The sequence below is a fragment of the Phoca vitulina genome, unplaced genomic scaffold, assembly GCF_004348235.1.
Source record: "Phoca vitulina isolate PV1807 unplaced genomic scaffold, GSC_HSeal_1.0 scaffold69, whole genome shotgun sequence".
In the NCBI taxonomy this organism is placed as follows: Eukaryota; Metazoa; Chordata; class Mammalia; order Carnivora; family Phocidae; genus Phoca; species Phoca vitulina.
Window position 1 is genome coordinate 543,942 of NW_022589772.1, and position 17,962 is coordinate 561,903.

The window sequence follows — 17,962 nt, forward strand, 5'->3', positions numbered from 1 at the left end:
GAGCTGAAGGCAGACGACCCGAGCTGAAGGCAGACGCTTAACCGACTGAGCCACTCAGGTGCCCCTATAATAGCATTTTTAAAGGCTGCAAGATATTCCATTTTAGGATATAGTATATTTTTTCTAGCCTTTACCTATTGTTGGGCATTTAAGTTGTTTCTAATTTTCTACTGTTTTAAATAATCCTTAAAGGTACCTAATTTCTTATGTTTATTTGGTTTCAAAAATTGCTAGAGATTGATTTCTTGGATCAGTGGGTATGAACATTTTTCAGGAGCTTGATTCACATTGTCACATTGCTTTCTAGACAGGTTACTTCATTTTGAAATCACATCAGTGGTGTATGGAAGTGTCTTGCCAACACAGAGTAATACCTTTAAAAACCTTTAAATTTGATGAGTGAATTATGGTATCTTATTCTTTGCATTTCTTTTGATTGACAGTGAGGTTGAACATATTTTCATGTACATCTTGGTCGTTGATAATTTTCATTTTTGCATCTGTTTATGTCCTTAGTGCAGGTTTTACCTATGAGCTGTTGGTATCATTTTGCTTTTCGACAGACTGTAGTTTTCCTTTCTTTTTATGTCACTAAATCTAGAAATCTTTTCATTTGTGAATTATTCCTTTATTGAAGGCTTGGAAAGTCCTTCCCCATTCTAATATTAAATGAGTATTCTCTAAATTGTTTTTCTAGTTTTTTATGGTTCATTTTTGTTTATCATTTTCCTCCATCTGGAATTTATTTTAGTAAAAGTTATGTGATGAGGCTATAACATTTGTCTTTTGAAAATAAAAGTTTTCCAAGAACCATTTAATAAATAATACTGCATGGATTCATAATGCCAAATTTACAGCATAGTAAGTCTTGTAAGGGTTGAAGTATAATGTTGTTTTTAAGCATGACTTTGATGTTTGAATGTCATTGCACAGTTAATTAGTCATTATTTCTTGGCAAAACTAAAACACTGCAGAATTTCTTACAGATACCTGCATAGAGCTGCCCCGTCCTTTTTTTTTTTTTTTTTTTTTAAATAAAGTCCTATCCTACCACGTGGTTTAATAGTGGTATGACTCACAGTTCTTTTCTCACTGAGCATGCATATAATCTGTCCTCTGGTTAGCAGCTGTGGTTTCTTTCTCCTTGCAGCATCTGTTTTTGTTTGCACCCTTGCTTCTCAAAGTGCCTGTGCTCAAAAAGAGCTTTCCAGTATTGGTTGCTGTAGGCCAGTGAGGTCTGCTTGTTATTGTTTCTCATAATAGTTGGCTTTAAAGCATTTTTCTTTCATTTTTTTTCAAATATCTACTGACCCTTTTTTTCTCTCCACTGTACTTACGGTTAATATTTTAACTCACCATGGAGTAGCTCAGAAATTCTGTTACCTATAGGTCTTACTCATGCAACAAGGCTTCAGAGTTATAGATGGACTTTTCCTTATCTTGTCCTGAATGACAGCACAACACCCTTCTAGGGAATACTGGATCAAGAAATCACCTGTCTTTGCAGAGGGCATCTGTTGAAAGCAGATGCCAGAGCCATGGGGTTGTCATTTCCCATCAGACTCCAACATCAGCGTCTCTAGTACTTCAAAGACACTCTCCATTCTTGAATCGACAAACAGCTGTGGTGCCTCCTGTTTTCTTGTTGCTTTTGTTTTTAGTCCTGACATTTTTTTTAGATGGAAAAATAGATAAGGAAACATTAATATTTGAGAGCATATTAATGAGATTTTACATACTGTAAATGCTTACATTTGAGTAATACCAGTTACTAAAGAGCACAGAAAATTTAATTTTTAAAATTTTTATATTGGGAAATATGCTTTTGAGTTGGTTGATTTTATCCACTCTCTAAAGACATGTAATTCTGGTATATATTTTCCATGTCATAAGAACTGAATATAATAATCAATTTCTCTCATTTTATTTTATACCTTTATGAATATATATATATCATTATGTGCAAGTTGATAATTTTCCCTTCATTTCTATTGCTTACTTCTAGGGATTTTTAGGTTGTTGTAGAATATTTACTCACATCTAATAGCTCTGAGATAGTGAGGAATAGTAATTGATTCTGGCAATGTTTCATAGGTAGTAATCAGTAGAATCAGAATAGAGTTCAGATCCAGTTTACTGCTCATCTGCCAAAGAACAGTTACCCTTCCTTTTTCATTCCACCAGTCTTTGTGTGAACTTCATGATATACCCCAAGGATGATGCAGTATTGGTCCCACCACAACAGCTTTGTAAAAATTACAATTTTAGTAGAAGTAAATGGGAGTGATTCTTTTTGCATAGTTTCTTTCACTGAAGTGTTATTATCTAAGCAGATTGTATTTGGTGCTAGAGTGAAACAATAATTGGGATTGCTTAGGGTTGGTGTCTGAGTGGGCTTTTTACAAACATAACACCTACTACCCAATTCATAGTGCTTAATAGAATTTTGTTTGAATAAATGAGTCCAGTCAGAATGCTGCCCAGGAAATAAGGAGAATGGGGCTTGGAAGGTGAAGATCAGGATTTGCCTGCCTCTATCACAGACAGTAAGTCCAGGACTACAGAGAATGTGACCATTAAGGTAATTATTTTCCCTTGTATATTCTCTGTGGTAGGCTGCAACTTCTAATCCTTGCTTGATAAGGAATGTACATGGTACTGTTGGGAGATAATTTTCCATGGGCTTCATGTTTCTGCACATCTTGTGAATGAGGCACTAATTGCTCTTTGTTCAGGACTGAATTTGGGAAGAATAAGATAGTTTCTCTCTGCAGAGCAAAGGACAGTCATGCTTACTGTTTAGTAAACTAAAGATAATGTCTCCCTTTGAACAAAGTGCATGCTGGCTTATTGTCTATTATAAAAGATTTGGGTTCCCCTAGGTTAGAGTTCGTCTCCTATAATGCAATGTACTATGTGGGTAAACATTCATCTGTACCCATCTATGTTACCCCTGTGGGATTTGGAAGGCAAGGGGAACTGATAAAAATATGCTGCTTTTGCCACTTGCTATGCTGTGAGTAATAAAGTCCTTTGTCTATCACACAGGAATCTCATGCCTTCTGCCAGCATCCATACAACTGTGTCAGGCTAACTTGTTGGCTTACAAGTAGGGTAAAGTCTCCGATATTTCAGAGTTTTTGGCAGGTACTGAGGACAGTGGTTTTGCCTATAAGATGTTACTTCCCTTTTGAAGAAACTTGTTTATTTTTCTTTAATCCTTGTTTAGTGTAATCCTTGTTTATTGAATTGGTTAAAAATACTGAAAAATTAATAAGGGTCCACTCTAAGGAGCCAAGAAAGCTATGTGTTGGCCCAGACGAAACGGTTCTGAATTGGTAAATTAGGAACAGCTGAGAGCTTTAAATAGTGTTCATTATTTTCTTAATTAAAAATTGGACTTAAAGTAAGGTTTATGTTCTGCTTTCTATTGCAAGAAGCAACCTAAGATATGAATGTGACAAGGAGACTGAGAATCTCTCTGACCCTGGTTTGTGATTCCAGTGGAACAGAATATTTGTAATCTGGGACAGGAAGTCACAATAGTGTGTTGGAGGAGTGGAAAAGCACACATAGAACATGGGCTTTGAAGTAACATCTCAGTTTGGAACCCTGGTGCTGTCAGTTATTACTAGTTTTTTAACACTGGGCATGCTATTCAATCTGTCTTTGATTCATATATATAATGTGGAATAATAGCTACCTCATAAGGGTGTTATGAGGATTAGACATAATTATGCAAAGCCCATAGCGTGTGATCTAGCATACGTGGTGTGTGTGGGAGGGGGCAGAGAGAGACCGAGAGAAGTAGAAATAGTCACCCCAATTCCACTTAGGTTATTGTTGTGAATTTAGAGTTCTCATTTCAAATTATTTCTCCACTTAACCCTCATGTTTCTTAAAAAAAAAATTTTTTTTTATTAAGTAAACTCTACCCCCAATGTGGAGCTTGAACTCATGACTCTGAGATCAAGAGTCCTATGCTCTACTGACTGAATCAGCCAGGTGCCTGCCCCTCATGTTTCCTTAAGCACAAAATTCTTTTTTTTTTTTTTTAAGATTTTATTTATTCATTTGGGGGGGGGAGAGAGAGAGAGAGAGAGAGCACAAGCAAGGGGAGAGGCAGAGGAAGAAGGAGAAGCAGACGCCCCGCTGAGCTGGGAGCCCAATGTTGGGCTCAATCCCAGGACCCCAGGATCATGACCTGAGCTGAAGGCAGACACCTAACCATCTGAACCACCCAGGTGCCCCAGGCAGAAAATTCTGTGACGATATCTCTGTTACTGATGAGGATGTGTTCCAGCAACATACTTCATTATTAGGAATTTTTCCAGAGGTAGAAATGTGTCAGATTTTCAAACATTATCTAAGATGTTTTTTTTAATAAGAGGGACTATAGCAATCTATATCATTAAATATCACCTAAAGAAGACTCATGCATCTTAGTTTAAGTTACAACAATTTGTGACAAAAACTGTACACTCTTTTGTACGTGGAATAAAATAAAACTACAATTAGTATAATTAATATAGTGTAACTGTATAATTTCTGAAAGTCATTTTCTATACCTGCCTTGGCAGAAATGCTAGCCAGTGAGCCAAGAATTGCACTGGGTGGCATATGGACCCGTCTGTGGCTCTTGGGGCTGCAGCTTGGGAGGCAGCAAACAGATTTCCATTCCATCTGACTCCCCTCCTTCCTTTCCCTAGCTTCCTTGACCGCTGAAGCTCAAGAGTGATACAGAACGGAATTTAGATTAGATTATTTAAAATGATCTATTAACATCTTTAAAAGCCTCCTAGCAGTTTCACAAGGAGAGTTTTGAAGGAAGGCAGGAAACAGTACACAGCAGTCTGTCTGCTGTTGAGTTTTTGCCAATACTGCTTGATAGGATTTATGGTTAAAGCAAGACAAAAGAAAAATAATTCAGTGGTTATAAAGGTGCTTATTGCCAAGGATACTAATGAACTGAGATATAACCTTACTGCTTAAGAGAAAAAAAATATACAGCTATTTAATTTAAAAGACTTCGCAGCCATTCTCTCATTGATTCTGATAAACTGTTTTTATGAGAAGTGTGTTAGGTTCCTGTGTCTGCTGTAACAAATTACCACAAACTTGGTGGTTCAAAACAACAAAAGTTTATTTTTTTTACAGTTCTGGAGACCAGACTATGAAACGAGTCTTAATGGGGTTAAAATCAAGTTTCAGCAGCACTGTTTGCCCTCCAGAGGCTCTACGGGAGAATTCTTTCCTTTTTGCAGCTTCAGGCAACTGCTGACATTCTCGGCTGCATCACACTCCAGTGTGTCCTCCACCTTCACCATGACCAGAATTCTCCTCAGTGTGTCTGTCTAACCTCCCTCTGCCTTCCTCTTGTAAGCATATGTGCGATAGCAGGTAGGGCCCACCTGGGTCATTCAGGATAATCTCCTCAACACAAGATTCTTAATTATATCTGCACAATTTTACCATATAAGCCAACATTCACAGGAATTAGGACCTGATATCTTTGAGGGCCACCGTTCAACTCACTTCAGGAAGATAAGGAACAAATTTTCATTTTCTCTTTTTGTGTGTGTGGGAAAGGTGAAACATCTTTATAATTGTCTTTTCACAAGTCCTGCTTGTCCCCAAAGAAGGCAGGCTTTAAGGCTGTTGTGAAATGAATGTTGCCATAAGGAATAAATTAACAGTGTGTTTTCTCTTCTTTAGATGGAACCATATTAAATACAATACCAATTTTGCATGTTTTTCTTGAGTATAATATGTTCGTTACCAGTCCTATTATTCTAGTTGCCCTAGTGTACATGTTAATTAAATTATTTTTAATGTAAAAATTCCTTTTTGGTTTAATTGTACATCACAAGATAAAAAATTTAAAAGTTTAAATTTTATCCATTATATCTATATAGACGTTAATTTTCACTTTTTTGAAGGAAAATATGAGATGCTGTTAGTGTGAGATATTTCAAGAAATTAAGATACAGAATGTTTTATATTATTCCCTGTCTTTCTTTCCATGGTTGTATTTTTCTTTTGGCACTGTTATTCTGTTTACCCAATTCTTAGAAAGGATGTTTATACAGATTTAAAATCTGAAAAATCCTAGAACAAGATTTCCTTAATTAAGGGCTTTATAATAGCTTGAGTTTTAATTTTGAGTTTATTATGCTTTATTTGATTTCACTCAGTTAAGTTAGAATAATAATTAATTGTAATTTTAAGTGGTGTTTATTAAGTAAATATATTAGCTCATCCAGATAATAGTTTATTATTGCAAATTTAATTAAATTCCCTAGGGGACCTCATAATATTACTTGGTAATTTAACTAAATAATCTTTTTTTAGAAGGGAAAGAACATAAAGCCTCACACAATAATATGTAAGTTACTAAAATAATGTGTTCATAGTATTTAAATTATTTTATTAAAATCACTGTTAATACTGATATTTTGGCTTTTTTTATATTGTCAAGAAATAAATTGTACACTCATTTTATTTCTGTTTGGGGCTACAGTTATGCATCACACCAACAATTAGCTTGTCTGCTGATACAACAAATCAAGAATAGGATTATGATTTCTTTTACCTTGTACCTGAACAAATAGCAATTTTGATTTTTTTTTTTCCCCGTCACTGCTTTAAACACTCTTTGTATGGTTATCGTGCTTTCTCTTGACCATTATTTTCAGTCTTCTCTGCTTGCTTTTTTCCCCCTCGACTCAGCTTGTAAATATTGGCTGTCCTGATGGCCCATTCTTGAACTCTTTCCAACTCAGTACTCTGATGTAAGGTGATGTCTTCCATTTCTATGACTTTATAGTACTAACCATATTCCCACAACTTTCAATTTTATATATCCATCCCAGACCTCATGTCTGAGATCTATAATCATCTGACTGATTCCTCCATTGGCTCTCTTTCAGATATCTCACATTATACAAATAGAAAATTGAATCTTTGATTCTAACCTCTGCTTCAAAAAACAAAATAAAACTCCCACCAGGAACAGCAACAAAAACAAAAATCTTGTTCTACCCCCACCTCTTTTATTAAATAGCCTCTTACTTATCCCACATAGACAGTCGCTTGCCCAGTCTCTAAGTACTAATATGAAAATATATTTCAAATTCTAATTTTCTTATCCTTATTCTTGCAACCTTAATTTAAGCTACCATCATCTATCTCTAGGACCACTGTATTATTTATGGGTCTATAATGCTAGATATTATATAGAATAATGAACTGGGCATAATTTTTATTTTAGGATTTCAGATTAATTGTAAACAAGTAATTTTCAACTCCTAGGATTCTGAAGTTACAAGAGTAAGAGGTAAAACCCTAAATGTAAAAGAAACATCCTAAACTTAAAAAAAATAATGATTTAATTTTTCCTCCTCAGTAGAACTGCATGATTCTTGGGTGTCCAGAGGAGGTAAGCCAGGATATTGAGAAACTTCTGTTTCAAGTTCAGATTTTGGTTGCTAGTAATTCTGTCTGTCCTTTTATTTAGTCATTTAGAATCTTATGGTGGTAGGAAGATGAATCCAAATTAATTCTCAAATAATCATAACTAATGTTTTCTTTTGCCTATTATAAAATTTTACATTAGGTGTGTGTTTTTTAAATTTTTATTGTTATGTTAATCACCATACATTACATCATTAGTTTTAGATGTAGTGTTCCATGATTCATTGTTTGTGCATAACACCCAGTACTCCATGCAGAACGTGCCCTCTTTAATACCCATCACCAGGCTAACCCATCCTCCCACCCCCTTCCCCTCTAGAACCCTCAGTTTGTTTTTCAGAGTCCATCGTCTCTCATGGTTCGAGGTGAGTGTGTGTTTATACACACACACACACAAACATATATTAATACATGTATATTAATATTCTGAATAGGGAATTTACTATATTGCTAAGTAAATAGGTCTCATCTCTCAGAGTGAGGAAGTTAAGCATTGGTAGGATGCTGTTCTTATGAGGGCAGAACACATGCTGAATGATGTATGGTGGGTTAAGGTACACCATAGATGTTCTTCCTGACAGAGATAAATAATATTCTTATCTTTTAACCAAATAAGTATAATGAATTAATGTTAGCAAAGTATATTTCTATAATGAGGTAGCAGTGGTTCTCAACACGTTGTAGGGGGGTTTGAACCCGAGGGAACATTTTTTGGCTGCCATGATAAAGGGTTTTAATGGCATCTGGTGGGTAAATGCCAGGGATGCTGCTAAATATCCTACAGTACCCAGGATAGCCCCACACAACAAATCGTCATAGAGCCCAAATGGTCAATAGTGCTTGTTAAGAAACTCTTTTAGGGGATTTTTTTTTTCAACCTGCCACATACTTGTCCTAAGTATTTTTCAAAATTTCATTTAACCTTTAAAAGAGGTGTAATGGTTATAATAATAATTCCATGACTTTATTTTTGTGAAAACTGGAATGGAAGTATATTTGTGTGTACTTGGAATAATTTAGGTGAGGAAGGAATCGAGAATGAATACCAGGTTTTTGGCTTGCATAGTTCAACAGGAGGATGTTGGTGACATTATCTGAGATAAGAGAAACAGATGAGTGGAAGAAGATCTTCAGTTCAGATTTTAGAGAATTTGTACAGATTTTGTAGAATTTGAGGTGCCTGAGAGATATCAAGAGAAGTTCTGAAGATCAGGACATAGGTGTTCAGACATAGCTTTAATTTGAAATTTGTTGGTATATAAATATAATTTAACCTTGGGATTGGATGAAATCACCCACTAAAGTGTATATCTTAAGAAGGAAAGGGTACCTTGTCACAGCTCTTTGGAACGTCAACATTCACAATACAGGTAGGGGAAAATCTAGCAAGAGACTAAGAAGTAGCCAGAGAGATAATAAGTGATGCAGAAGTGTAATCTCCCAAGCCAAGAGAAGGGAAATGTTTCCAGGTAGATGAGTTGGTATTGATATGGAGGCTGTTGGTGACCTCGGTGGGCATGAAAGTGAATAGAAACCCAATTACAGTGGGTTGAGAAGTCCATGGTAAGTAAGAAATTTAGTTGGGGGTTGTAGGTTTATGTAGGTTTGGCTGTGAAGGAGGAAGAGGTAGAGGGGGATGTGGGACCTGGGGAGAATTTTTTGTGTTTTTGAAAAGATCAGAGAGAATTCCTTATTGGTATTTTAAAAGATAAATTCTAAAGATATTGAAGCATATCAAGTACAATTTGTTAATAAACAAGATTTAAATGAGTATATTTCTTTTTTTTTTTTTAAGGTTTCATTTATTTACTTGAGACAGGGTGAGTGAGAGAGAGCACAAGCCAGGGGAGGGGCAGAGGGAGAGGGAGGAGCACACTCTCCGCTGAACAGGGAGCCCGATGTGGGATCATGACCTAAGCTGAAGGCAGACACTTAACCGACTGAGCCACCCAGGCACCCTAAACGAGTATATTTCTATATGATTTTTTTGCCTTCACGATCATGTTGGATCATATTTTATAATATATATTTGCAAAAGACTTTATTTATTTGAGAGAGAAAGAGAAAGAGCAGAGGGAGGAGGAGAGGGAGAGGGACAAGCAGACTCTGGCTCAATCTCAGGACCCTAAGATCATGACCTGAGCTGAAATCAATAGTTGGATGCTTAACTGGCTGGGCCACCCAGGTGCCCCAATATTTTATAATATTTTACATATGGGGCTTGAACTCATAATACTGAGATCAAGAATTACATGCTCTACCAACTGAGCCTGCCAGGTGCCCCATATTTTATAATATTTTAAATAGTTGCTTAGATGCTAAGTGATTCAGGAAGTATGAAAATAGTTCTGTTATTTATAATAGATACGGTATATGTTTGGCAGTCAAATATTACTTTTCTTTTTCAGATCTTTCAAGAAATCGTTTTACAGAAATTCCTTCTGATGTCTGGTTATTTGCCCCTCTTGAGACATTAAATTTATATCATAATTGCATCAAAACCATTCCTGAAGCCATTAAAAACCTGCAGATGTTAACATACCTTAACATTAGGTAAGGAAGCATTTTTTGGTAGATTTTGTTTTTTATTACAGTTCTAATCCTTTTTAGTAACAAAGGAATATGTTTGGTTTGGCTATGTAACCTATATTTATCTCAACTGTATCTTATTTGTATTTGTTATATGTTCACATTACTTTATAGGTGTTTGGTCTTGTTGAGAGCAGTGCTTCTCATCCCAGCCTTTAATTTGCACAGGAATCACCTGGGGATTAAAACATTTGATTACATAGCTCTGCAGTGGGGCCTGCATTTCTCATAAGCCCCCTGGTAATGCCAGTGCCTGCTGGTCCTTATCACTTTGAGTAGCAAGGCTTTATTTAGATCAGAAATGTTTTACTGAAATCATAGCACCACAATGCAGATTTATATATATGCATTTTCAGTTAAAGTGAAACATTATAAAGAAACAGTTCTTCAGCTATATTGTTCACTCTTGTGAGTTCTTGCTCCTTTAAGGATGGATAGGTTGGGATGGGAGTGTTGGAATGTTAAGAAGTAGATGACAGTTGGTGTTAATACTTAATAGATGCTTACTATGTGCCAGACAATGTTACAAATACCTTATCCATATTACCTCATCTCCTCTTCACAACAGCATTTTGAGAGGTACTATTTTTTTTTTAAGATTTTATTTATTTATTTGAGAGAGAGAGAGAGAGAGTGGGGAGGGGCAGAAGGAGAAGAGAAGCACACTCCTTCCTGAGCAGGGAGCCTGATGCAATGCAATGCGATGTGATGTGGGGCTTGATCCCAGGACCCTGAGATCATGACCTGAGCTGAAGGCAGACGCTTGACCGACTGAGCCTCCCAGGCACCCCAAGAGAGGTACTATTTTATCCTTGCATTACAGATGAGGAAACTGAAGCACAGAGAGTAACTATATGCCCAAAGTTATATGTGTTGTGTATGTGTACACATATATAGACACACACACACACATACATATATATGCTATATATATACAGCAAGTGGTAGAGCCAAGATTCGGATCAAAGCAGTATGGCTGTAGAACTCTCATTCTTAGCTATTAACCTCTATTTATAACAGCCAACATTTGATAAGTATAAGAAGAAAATTGTCCTGGGGCACCTGGGTGGCTCAGTTGGTTAAGCGACTGCCTTCAGGTCGGGTCATGATCTTAGGGTCCTGGGATCGAGCCCTGCATTGGGCTCCCTGCTTGGCGGGAGGCCTGCTTCTCCCTCTCCCACTCCCCCTGCTCGTGTTCCCTCTCTCGCTGTCTCTCTCTCTGTCACATGAATAAATAAAATCTTTAAAAAAAATTGTCCTGTCAAATGAGTGACATTGAATGGAAACTGGTAAATTGTGACTTAGCTTAGAATCATTTTTGGGGCACCTGGTTGACTCAGTTGGTGGAGTGTGTGACTCTTGATCTCTGAGTTGTGGGTTTGAGCTCCATGTTGGGTGTAGATCACTTAAAAAAATAAAATGTTAAAAAAAAGAATCAGGGGTGCCTGGGTGGCTCAGTCGGTTAGGCATCTGCCTTCGGCTCAGGTCATGGTCCCAGGGTCTTGGGACCAAGCCCCCGGCTCTCTGCTCAGCGGGGAGCCTGCTTCTCCCTCTCCCTCTGCTTGCCGCTACCCCTGCTTGTGTGCTCCCTTTCTCTCTGTCAAATAAATATAGTCTTTAAAAAAAAATAATTTTATTTATTTATTTTTCTTTAATTGTAAGGGATAATTTCTTCCCCCTTCTTAACAAAGTTACATGTCTAAATCCCCATACAGGGAGGTGGTAAATATAATTAACATATATAAATAATAATGCTCCTTTCTCACTGTGATACATTAATCCTATTGGTCTCCCCCAGTGGTGTCACCTGGCAGTACATACTATTTTAACTGAATGTTTATACCTTAAAATGTGTGAGAGGAAATTCCTTTCATAGATGTTAGTCATTTGGGTTGCTCTTTTCTCTAATTCTCTAATATCTCCTTGGCCTGACTTGGGAGAGGTTTTGAGGCAAATCAGGCATTTTTAAGTTTTGTCTTTACTTTTGTTTCTCTGTTCTCTTACAGAAAAAAAGTGATTTGTCAAAAATTGAATTATATTTCTATATTAATAGAAATGTATGGTAATCTTAAAATAGTTCTACTAAAACTTTCTCTGATTCTTTCCATTTTTGATCTTTATTTGTGTATTTTTAAAAAGATTTTTTTTTTTTTTTTTACAAGAGAGTGAGCATGTGAGAGCGAGGGTGGGTGGCAGAGGGAGAAGCAGACTCCCCACTGAGCAGGGAGCCCAATGCCAGACTTGATCCCAGGACCCAGGGATCATGACCTGAGCTGAAGGCAGAGCTTAACTGACTGAGCCACCCAGGCGCTCCTGTTTTGATCTTTAAAAGTTGCCTTCTGATTTTTGTTTATAGTCACAAACATTTTTTTTTTTAAAGATTTTATTTATTTAATTGACAGAGAGAGACACAGCGAGAGAGGGAACACAAGCAGGGGGAGTGGGAGAGGGAGAAGCAGGCTACCAGCTGAGCAGGGAGCCCGATGCGGAGCTCCATCCCAGGACCCTGGGATCATGACCTGAGCCGAAGGCAGACGCTTAACCGACTGAGCCACCCAGGCATCCCTAGTCACAAACGTTTTTGAGCAAACTTTATTGAAATAACATTAGTCCTTGTTTTGACTTCCTTTGTCTCTGAAACATGGCAAAAAGGTGAAAATTAATGACTTCTTAGCTGTGTATAAAGAAATTCCATTCTGGAGAAAGCTGACTGTGCTAACTCAGTGAACCTGTTTCTTAAAGTAAGAAAATAGGCCAATTTTTTTTTAAAGTAAGCTTTAGGCCCAACCTGGGGCTTGAACTCATGATCCCCAGATCAAAAGTCCCACGCTCTACTGACTGAGCCAGCCACGTGCCCCCCCAAAATAGGCCAATTTTTAAACTTTTTGGTCTGAAGGAGATTAGAATGAATTTGTATGTGCCATTATTTTTCCCACTTTATTTTTTATTTTGGTGAAAATATCTTGAGAAACTTGTAAGATGGTTTTTCAGCTCTCTTTTTCTGTGTAATACTCCCTTTTTCAGTAGAACTCTGCAAGAAGATCCTTGTGTGCTCCACACTGGCCACTGACCCAAGGATCCTGTTTGATCCTGAAAGTGTCAAGGTTGTAGCAAGCCCCTGGCATCTTTGACATTCCAGTACCCGGGCCAGGATTACTGGTCTAGGGGCATTTTTTTTTTTTTTTTTTTTTTTTTTGGTAAAGTCTGTGCCTTGTGATTAAAGCCAGTCTAGTGTTTCTGGATGTCCTCTGCAGGCATAACATGGGGAGTTGAAAGGTCTTGATGTTCTTCCTTGGGGTAACACTAGGTTTTTGTTGCTGTGCGTGTTGCACAAAATGCTGGGTACAGGTCTATAAATGCCACTTTGAGGGGTGCCTGGGTGGCTCAGTTGGTTAAGCATCTGCCTTCTGCTCAGGTCATGATCCCAGGGTCCTGGGATCGAGCCCCGCATTGGGCTCCCTGCTCAGCAAGAAGCCTGCTTCTCCCTCTTCCTCTGCCTGCCGCTCCCCTTGCTTGTGCTCTCTCTGTCAAATAAAATCTTTCAAAAAAAATAAATGCCCCTTTGAAAAACAGGAAAAATAACTTATTTTTATGAATACTTGATAGTATGTAAATGTAATGGTATACTTTATATTTTTTGGTGGGGGGATTGTCTTAGTCTATTTGGGCTGCTATGACAGAATACCATGTATTGGGTGCCTTATAAACAACAGAAACTTATTTTTCACATTTCTGGAAGCTGAGATGTCCAAGATCAAATCACCGGCAGATTCGGTGTCTGGTTAAGGACCTGCTTCCTGGTTCATAGGCAGCCATTTTCTAGCTGTCCTCACATGGTAGACGGAGTAAGGGAGCTCTCTGAGGTATTTTTTACAAGGGCACTAAACCTGTTCATGAGGGCTCCACCCTTATGACCTAATCACCTCCCAAAGGCCCCACTTCCAAATATCACATTGAGGATTAGGTTTCAGCATTATAAATTTGTGGGGGACACAAACATTGAGTCTACAGCAGGGATCATTTGGGTCAATCTATATTGGTATATAAATTTGACGCACAGTAGGTTGAGGGTAAGGACCCCAGAGCCATATTGTCCGGATTTGAATCCTGGCTCTCTTACTTACCAGCTGTGTGACTTTGAGCAGTTTGCTTAATCTCTTTTTGACTGATTCTTCCTCTGTAAAATGGGCATCATGATATGCTCTATTTTCCTAAAGTAGGTTGTTGTATTAGTGAAGTTAATTCATGTGAGGTACTCTGAACATGGCCTGACACATAGTAAGCAATAAATGTTGGTTGTTATTATATTTAAGTGTATCCACAGAGATAGGAATGTTTTATCAACTTGGAACTGAGGTAAAGGTGTTAGTGGGCTGTTCTACCATAAACCCATAAGAAAAGGGAAAGGGTTAGGGTTGCTACAGGTCTTTGAAGATGTAGTTCTATTAATTCTTTCATAGATTTGAACTTAGTGCATTCAAACTTATCTTTGGAACCCTTCCTTTGTTAGAGTCATGGAGGTATTGAATGCAATGAAATGATATCAGAGAACAAGGTTCTGGAATTTTCTAGCTCAGAAGAATGATTCTGGGTTTTGAGAACTGATGCTATGTAAGACAATATCATAGGTAACAACACAGGCTTTGCAATCTTTTGTGACTGGGCAAGTCCCTTAGCCAGTTTTAACCTTTGTTCTCTTATTTGTATAATGGAGATAATAGTAGTGCCTGTCTTACGGGGTTAATGGGAGTATTAAATGAGATAGTGCATTTAAGGATTTTAGTGCGATACAGAGTAAGCACTCATTAAATGATAGTCATTATTTGGTGAAAGCTTTTTATTTACTTTTGAGGTGATTTGTTCATCTCAACATAATGTGAGGGATTTCAGACATATCTCATAATGAGACTTTCTTATTCTTTTCAGTCGAAATCTTTTATCAACATTGCCAAAATACCTATTTGATCTTCCCCTTAAAGTTTTGGTCATCAGTAATAATAAACTTGTATCCATTCCAGAAGAAATTGGGAAGTTAAAAGACTTAATGGAATTGGTGAGTAAAATAGTTGCATTGATCGTGTATAATATATAATATACATAACACATACCTTTATATTTTGGAAGATTGCTCTTTATGAAATTTCAGTGTAATTTTTTTTTTAAAGAGTAACTTGGTATATGCTTATGTTCACCTTAGTAAAATTTTGATATACAATTGCTTATGTCTGATTTTAGCTCACAGCCACAATAAAAGCCTGGTTGTTCCTTAGTCCTAGTGAGGTCAGAAGGTTTGCTTATAAGTCTTAAGAAATGATTTTCAAACCAATAAACATTTTTTTATTCATTTTGGGGACAGTAAAGGTCTTAGACCAGGAAAAGATTTTTTAAAGGTTTTACAGGACTACTATGAAAGCCTCAGAGAAGGGGGGATAAAGGAAGAGAGTACAATGCCTGCAAACAATAGAATGAACAAAATAACTCTTCCTCTCCTATATTCTCATGTGATTTTATAACACTTTTGGGACCAAGATAAATGGAGAGAGGCCATTATATACAATTAATTGTAGAAATATAGCATTAATTTAATTACCTTGAACAGAACATTTTAGGTATTAAACGATACTGAACTTTGAGAGAAACATATCCTCAAAGCATTGACCTATTTTCTCATCTTTCTGTTACTTCTGTAGGGGGACAAGGGCAGGTCACACCAAGATGGGCTACTTTGGCATGATTATTTTGAGTTGAAAGCAATCAAACCAACAGATTTAGGAAAAGCTCTTCACCTCCCCCTCAACTGCCTAAATTTACATTGGAAAGGAGAGCCTACACCAGGAAAGGCCCTATTAAAAGAGATTCCTCTTTACCTATTTAACTTTACCTAACTTATTCAAATAATTGAGCACTCCTTTATTTTCCAAACATCTCCTCTCACCTTCCTGCTTATAATGGTCTTCCTCCCCTTTGTTTTCCCAGACTCCTACCCATCTCCTTAGCTCAGGATGTCACATAAGCCTCTTGTTGCCTGATTGTCTTTGGAATTTCATGTTTGTATGGATTCTCCATACTTATGAAACTAAATTTGATTTTCTCCTGTTAATTTGTCTCATGTTAATTTGATTCTTAGTCCAGCTGGAAGGACTTTGAAAGGCAGAGGACATTTCTTTCTTCCCAACACTTCCACCTCAATACAATATACCTGGCTGTTTATTTTTATTTTTTTGTTTTATCTTGAGTAATCCTTTCCCAATACAGAGACATTTTTAAAGTATTCTTAAGTATGACTTTATTATGTGTGGAGGGCCAAAAGTTTTCTTGGGGAGCTTATCCATGATTATACAGTGGCAAATTAATGTGCAAATAGAATGTAATGAACAGAAATTTCGGGAATATCATTCTTTTATTTCTTTTATTCATTGATGCATGTGCAATTATAACACAAGGAGACTGTCTTGAACTTAGTCTTGTTACAATGTTTTACAATCATTGAATTTAGCCACTTGCTAATGAAGGAATCCCTGACACATCTAGTTGTATATTTTCAGTGGTGGATAAATCCTTTTTTTTTTAAAGATTTTATTTATTTATTTGAGAGAGAGAATGAGACAGAGAGAGAGAGCATGAGGGGGGGAAGATCAGAGGGAGAAGCAGACTCCCTGCTGAGCAGGGAGTCCAATGCGGCACTTGATCCTGGGACTCCAGGATCATGACCTGAGCCGAAAGCAGTCGCTTAACCAACTGAGCCACCCAGGCGCCCTGGATAAATCTTTTTTTGTGTGACTGAGGCATCCCTTATTCTCTTTTGCAAAACTTTGTTATCTTTATTATTTTGAACTAAAATACATGCCCCTATCACTTTTATCCATTGGTCCTGAGACTACCATGTGAAAAAGTATAGATAATGACAACTTTTCTTCCCTTCAGGTATTTGTAATCTGTCATATGTCTGCTCTCCATTTTACCAAACTCTAAGATCTGTTTTTCTGTAGCTTAAACATTGTTGTTACTTTTATTACTTTCTATATTTTCTATATTTCTATTCTTCATTACTTTTTATTTTTAGCTATTTCTGCCCTGAAAATGTTTCCTTTTATTAAGGTCCCTTTTAACATTATATTCACGAATGAGCAGAAGATTCTAGAGGTGATTTAACAAATTCATGGTAAAAGAGGACCAGTATTTTCTTTGACTTAGATACTGTTAATATTTTTAAAGATTTTATAAATATTGTACTTTATTCTGTGGTATAATTTCTTTTTCTTTCGTTTCATTCAGTTTTTGACCCTATGTTCTAAATTATATTACATGAGATAGTTTTGGGATAAATAAAATTTTAAAAATATTTAGGATTTTTAGATTTATTCTAGTATTTTTAGCTAAATAGAATATTTTAAAACTATTAAATACCATATTTCACTAGGCACTATAAAATTATTGTGCTTTTATTTAAATTCTTGAAATCCATAACAGTGGAGAGATAGCATTAGGATGATTAACTGACAGTTGTAAATCACGTAATGAATTTGTAGGTATTACCTGTAATTGGAGTATTTCCCATGACACTATTCCACAAGAATGTGGTAGCCAACTACAGTGAAATTCTGTCATTAGAAGCCTAGGAAATATTCTCAGGTCTCCAATACCCAGCCAAGTATTTTGTAGAGTACCCATTGGTGAGTGGGTCAGTTTTTTGTGCTTGGGTTTATTTCTTCTGGGCAGCTATCAAATTTCTATGGATTTTTATATGGAAGTCTCTAGTATTAGATACTTTTGTAGGAAGCAATAGTATGAACTTAAAGGCTATTTTTCCAAAATTTTATTATCTTTCGCTTCTGATAATAGCCTATTCTCAACATAGCAGCTAAGGTGATCCTGTCAAAACATAAGTCAGATCATGTCA

At 36.7% G+C, this 17,962-nt stretch overlaps 1 protein-coding gene across 8 annotated transcripts in view; it reads left to right on the top strand.

The window, feature by feature from the left end:
* Positions 1-17,962, top strand: part of LRCH2 (leucine rich repeats and calponin homology domain containing 2) — a 99,650-nt gene that overhangs the window by 19,585 nt on the left and 62,103 nt on the right. For all 8 annotated transcript variants that reach the window (XM_032392835.1, XM_032392833.1, XM_032392836.1 and 5 more), the window contains exons 2-3: positions 9,882-10,026; positions 14,989-15,115. In XM_032392835.1, coding sequence (XP_032248726.1) covers positions 9,882-10,026; positions 14,989-15,115 — 272 coding nt within the window. The remainder of the gene's footprint in view (positions 1-9,881; positions 10,027-14,988; positions 15,116-17,962) is intronic.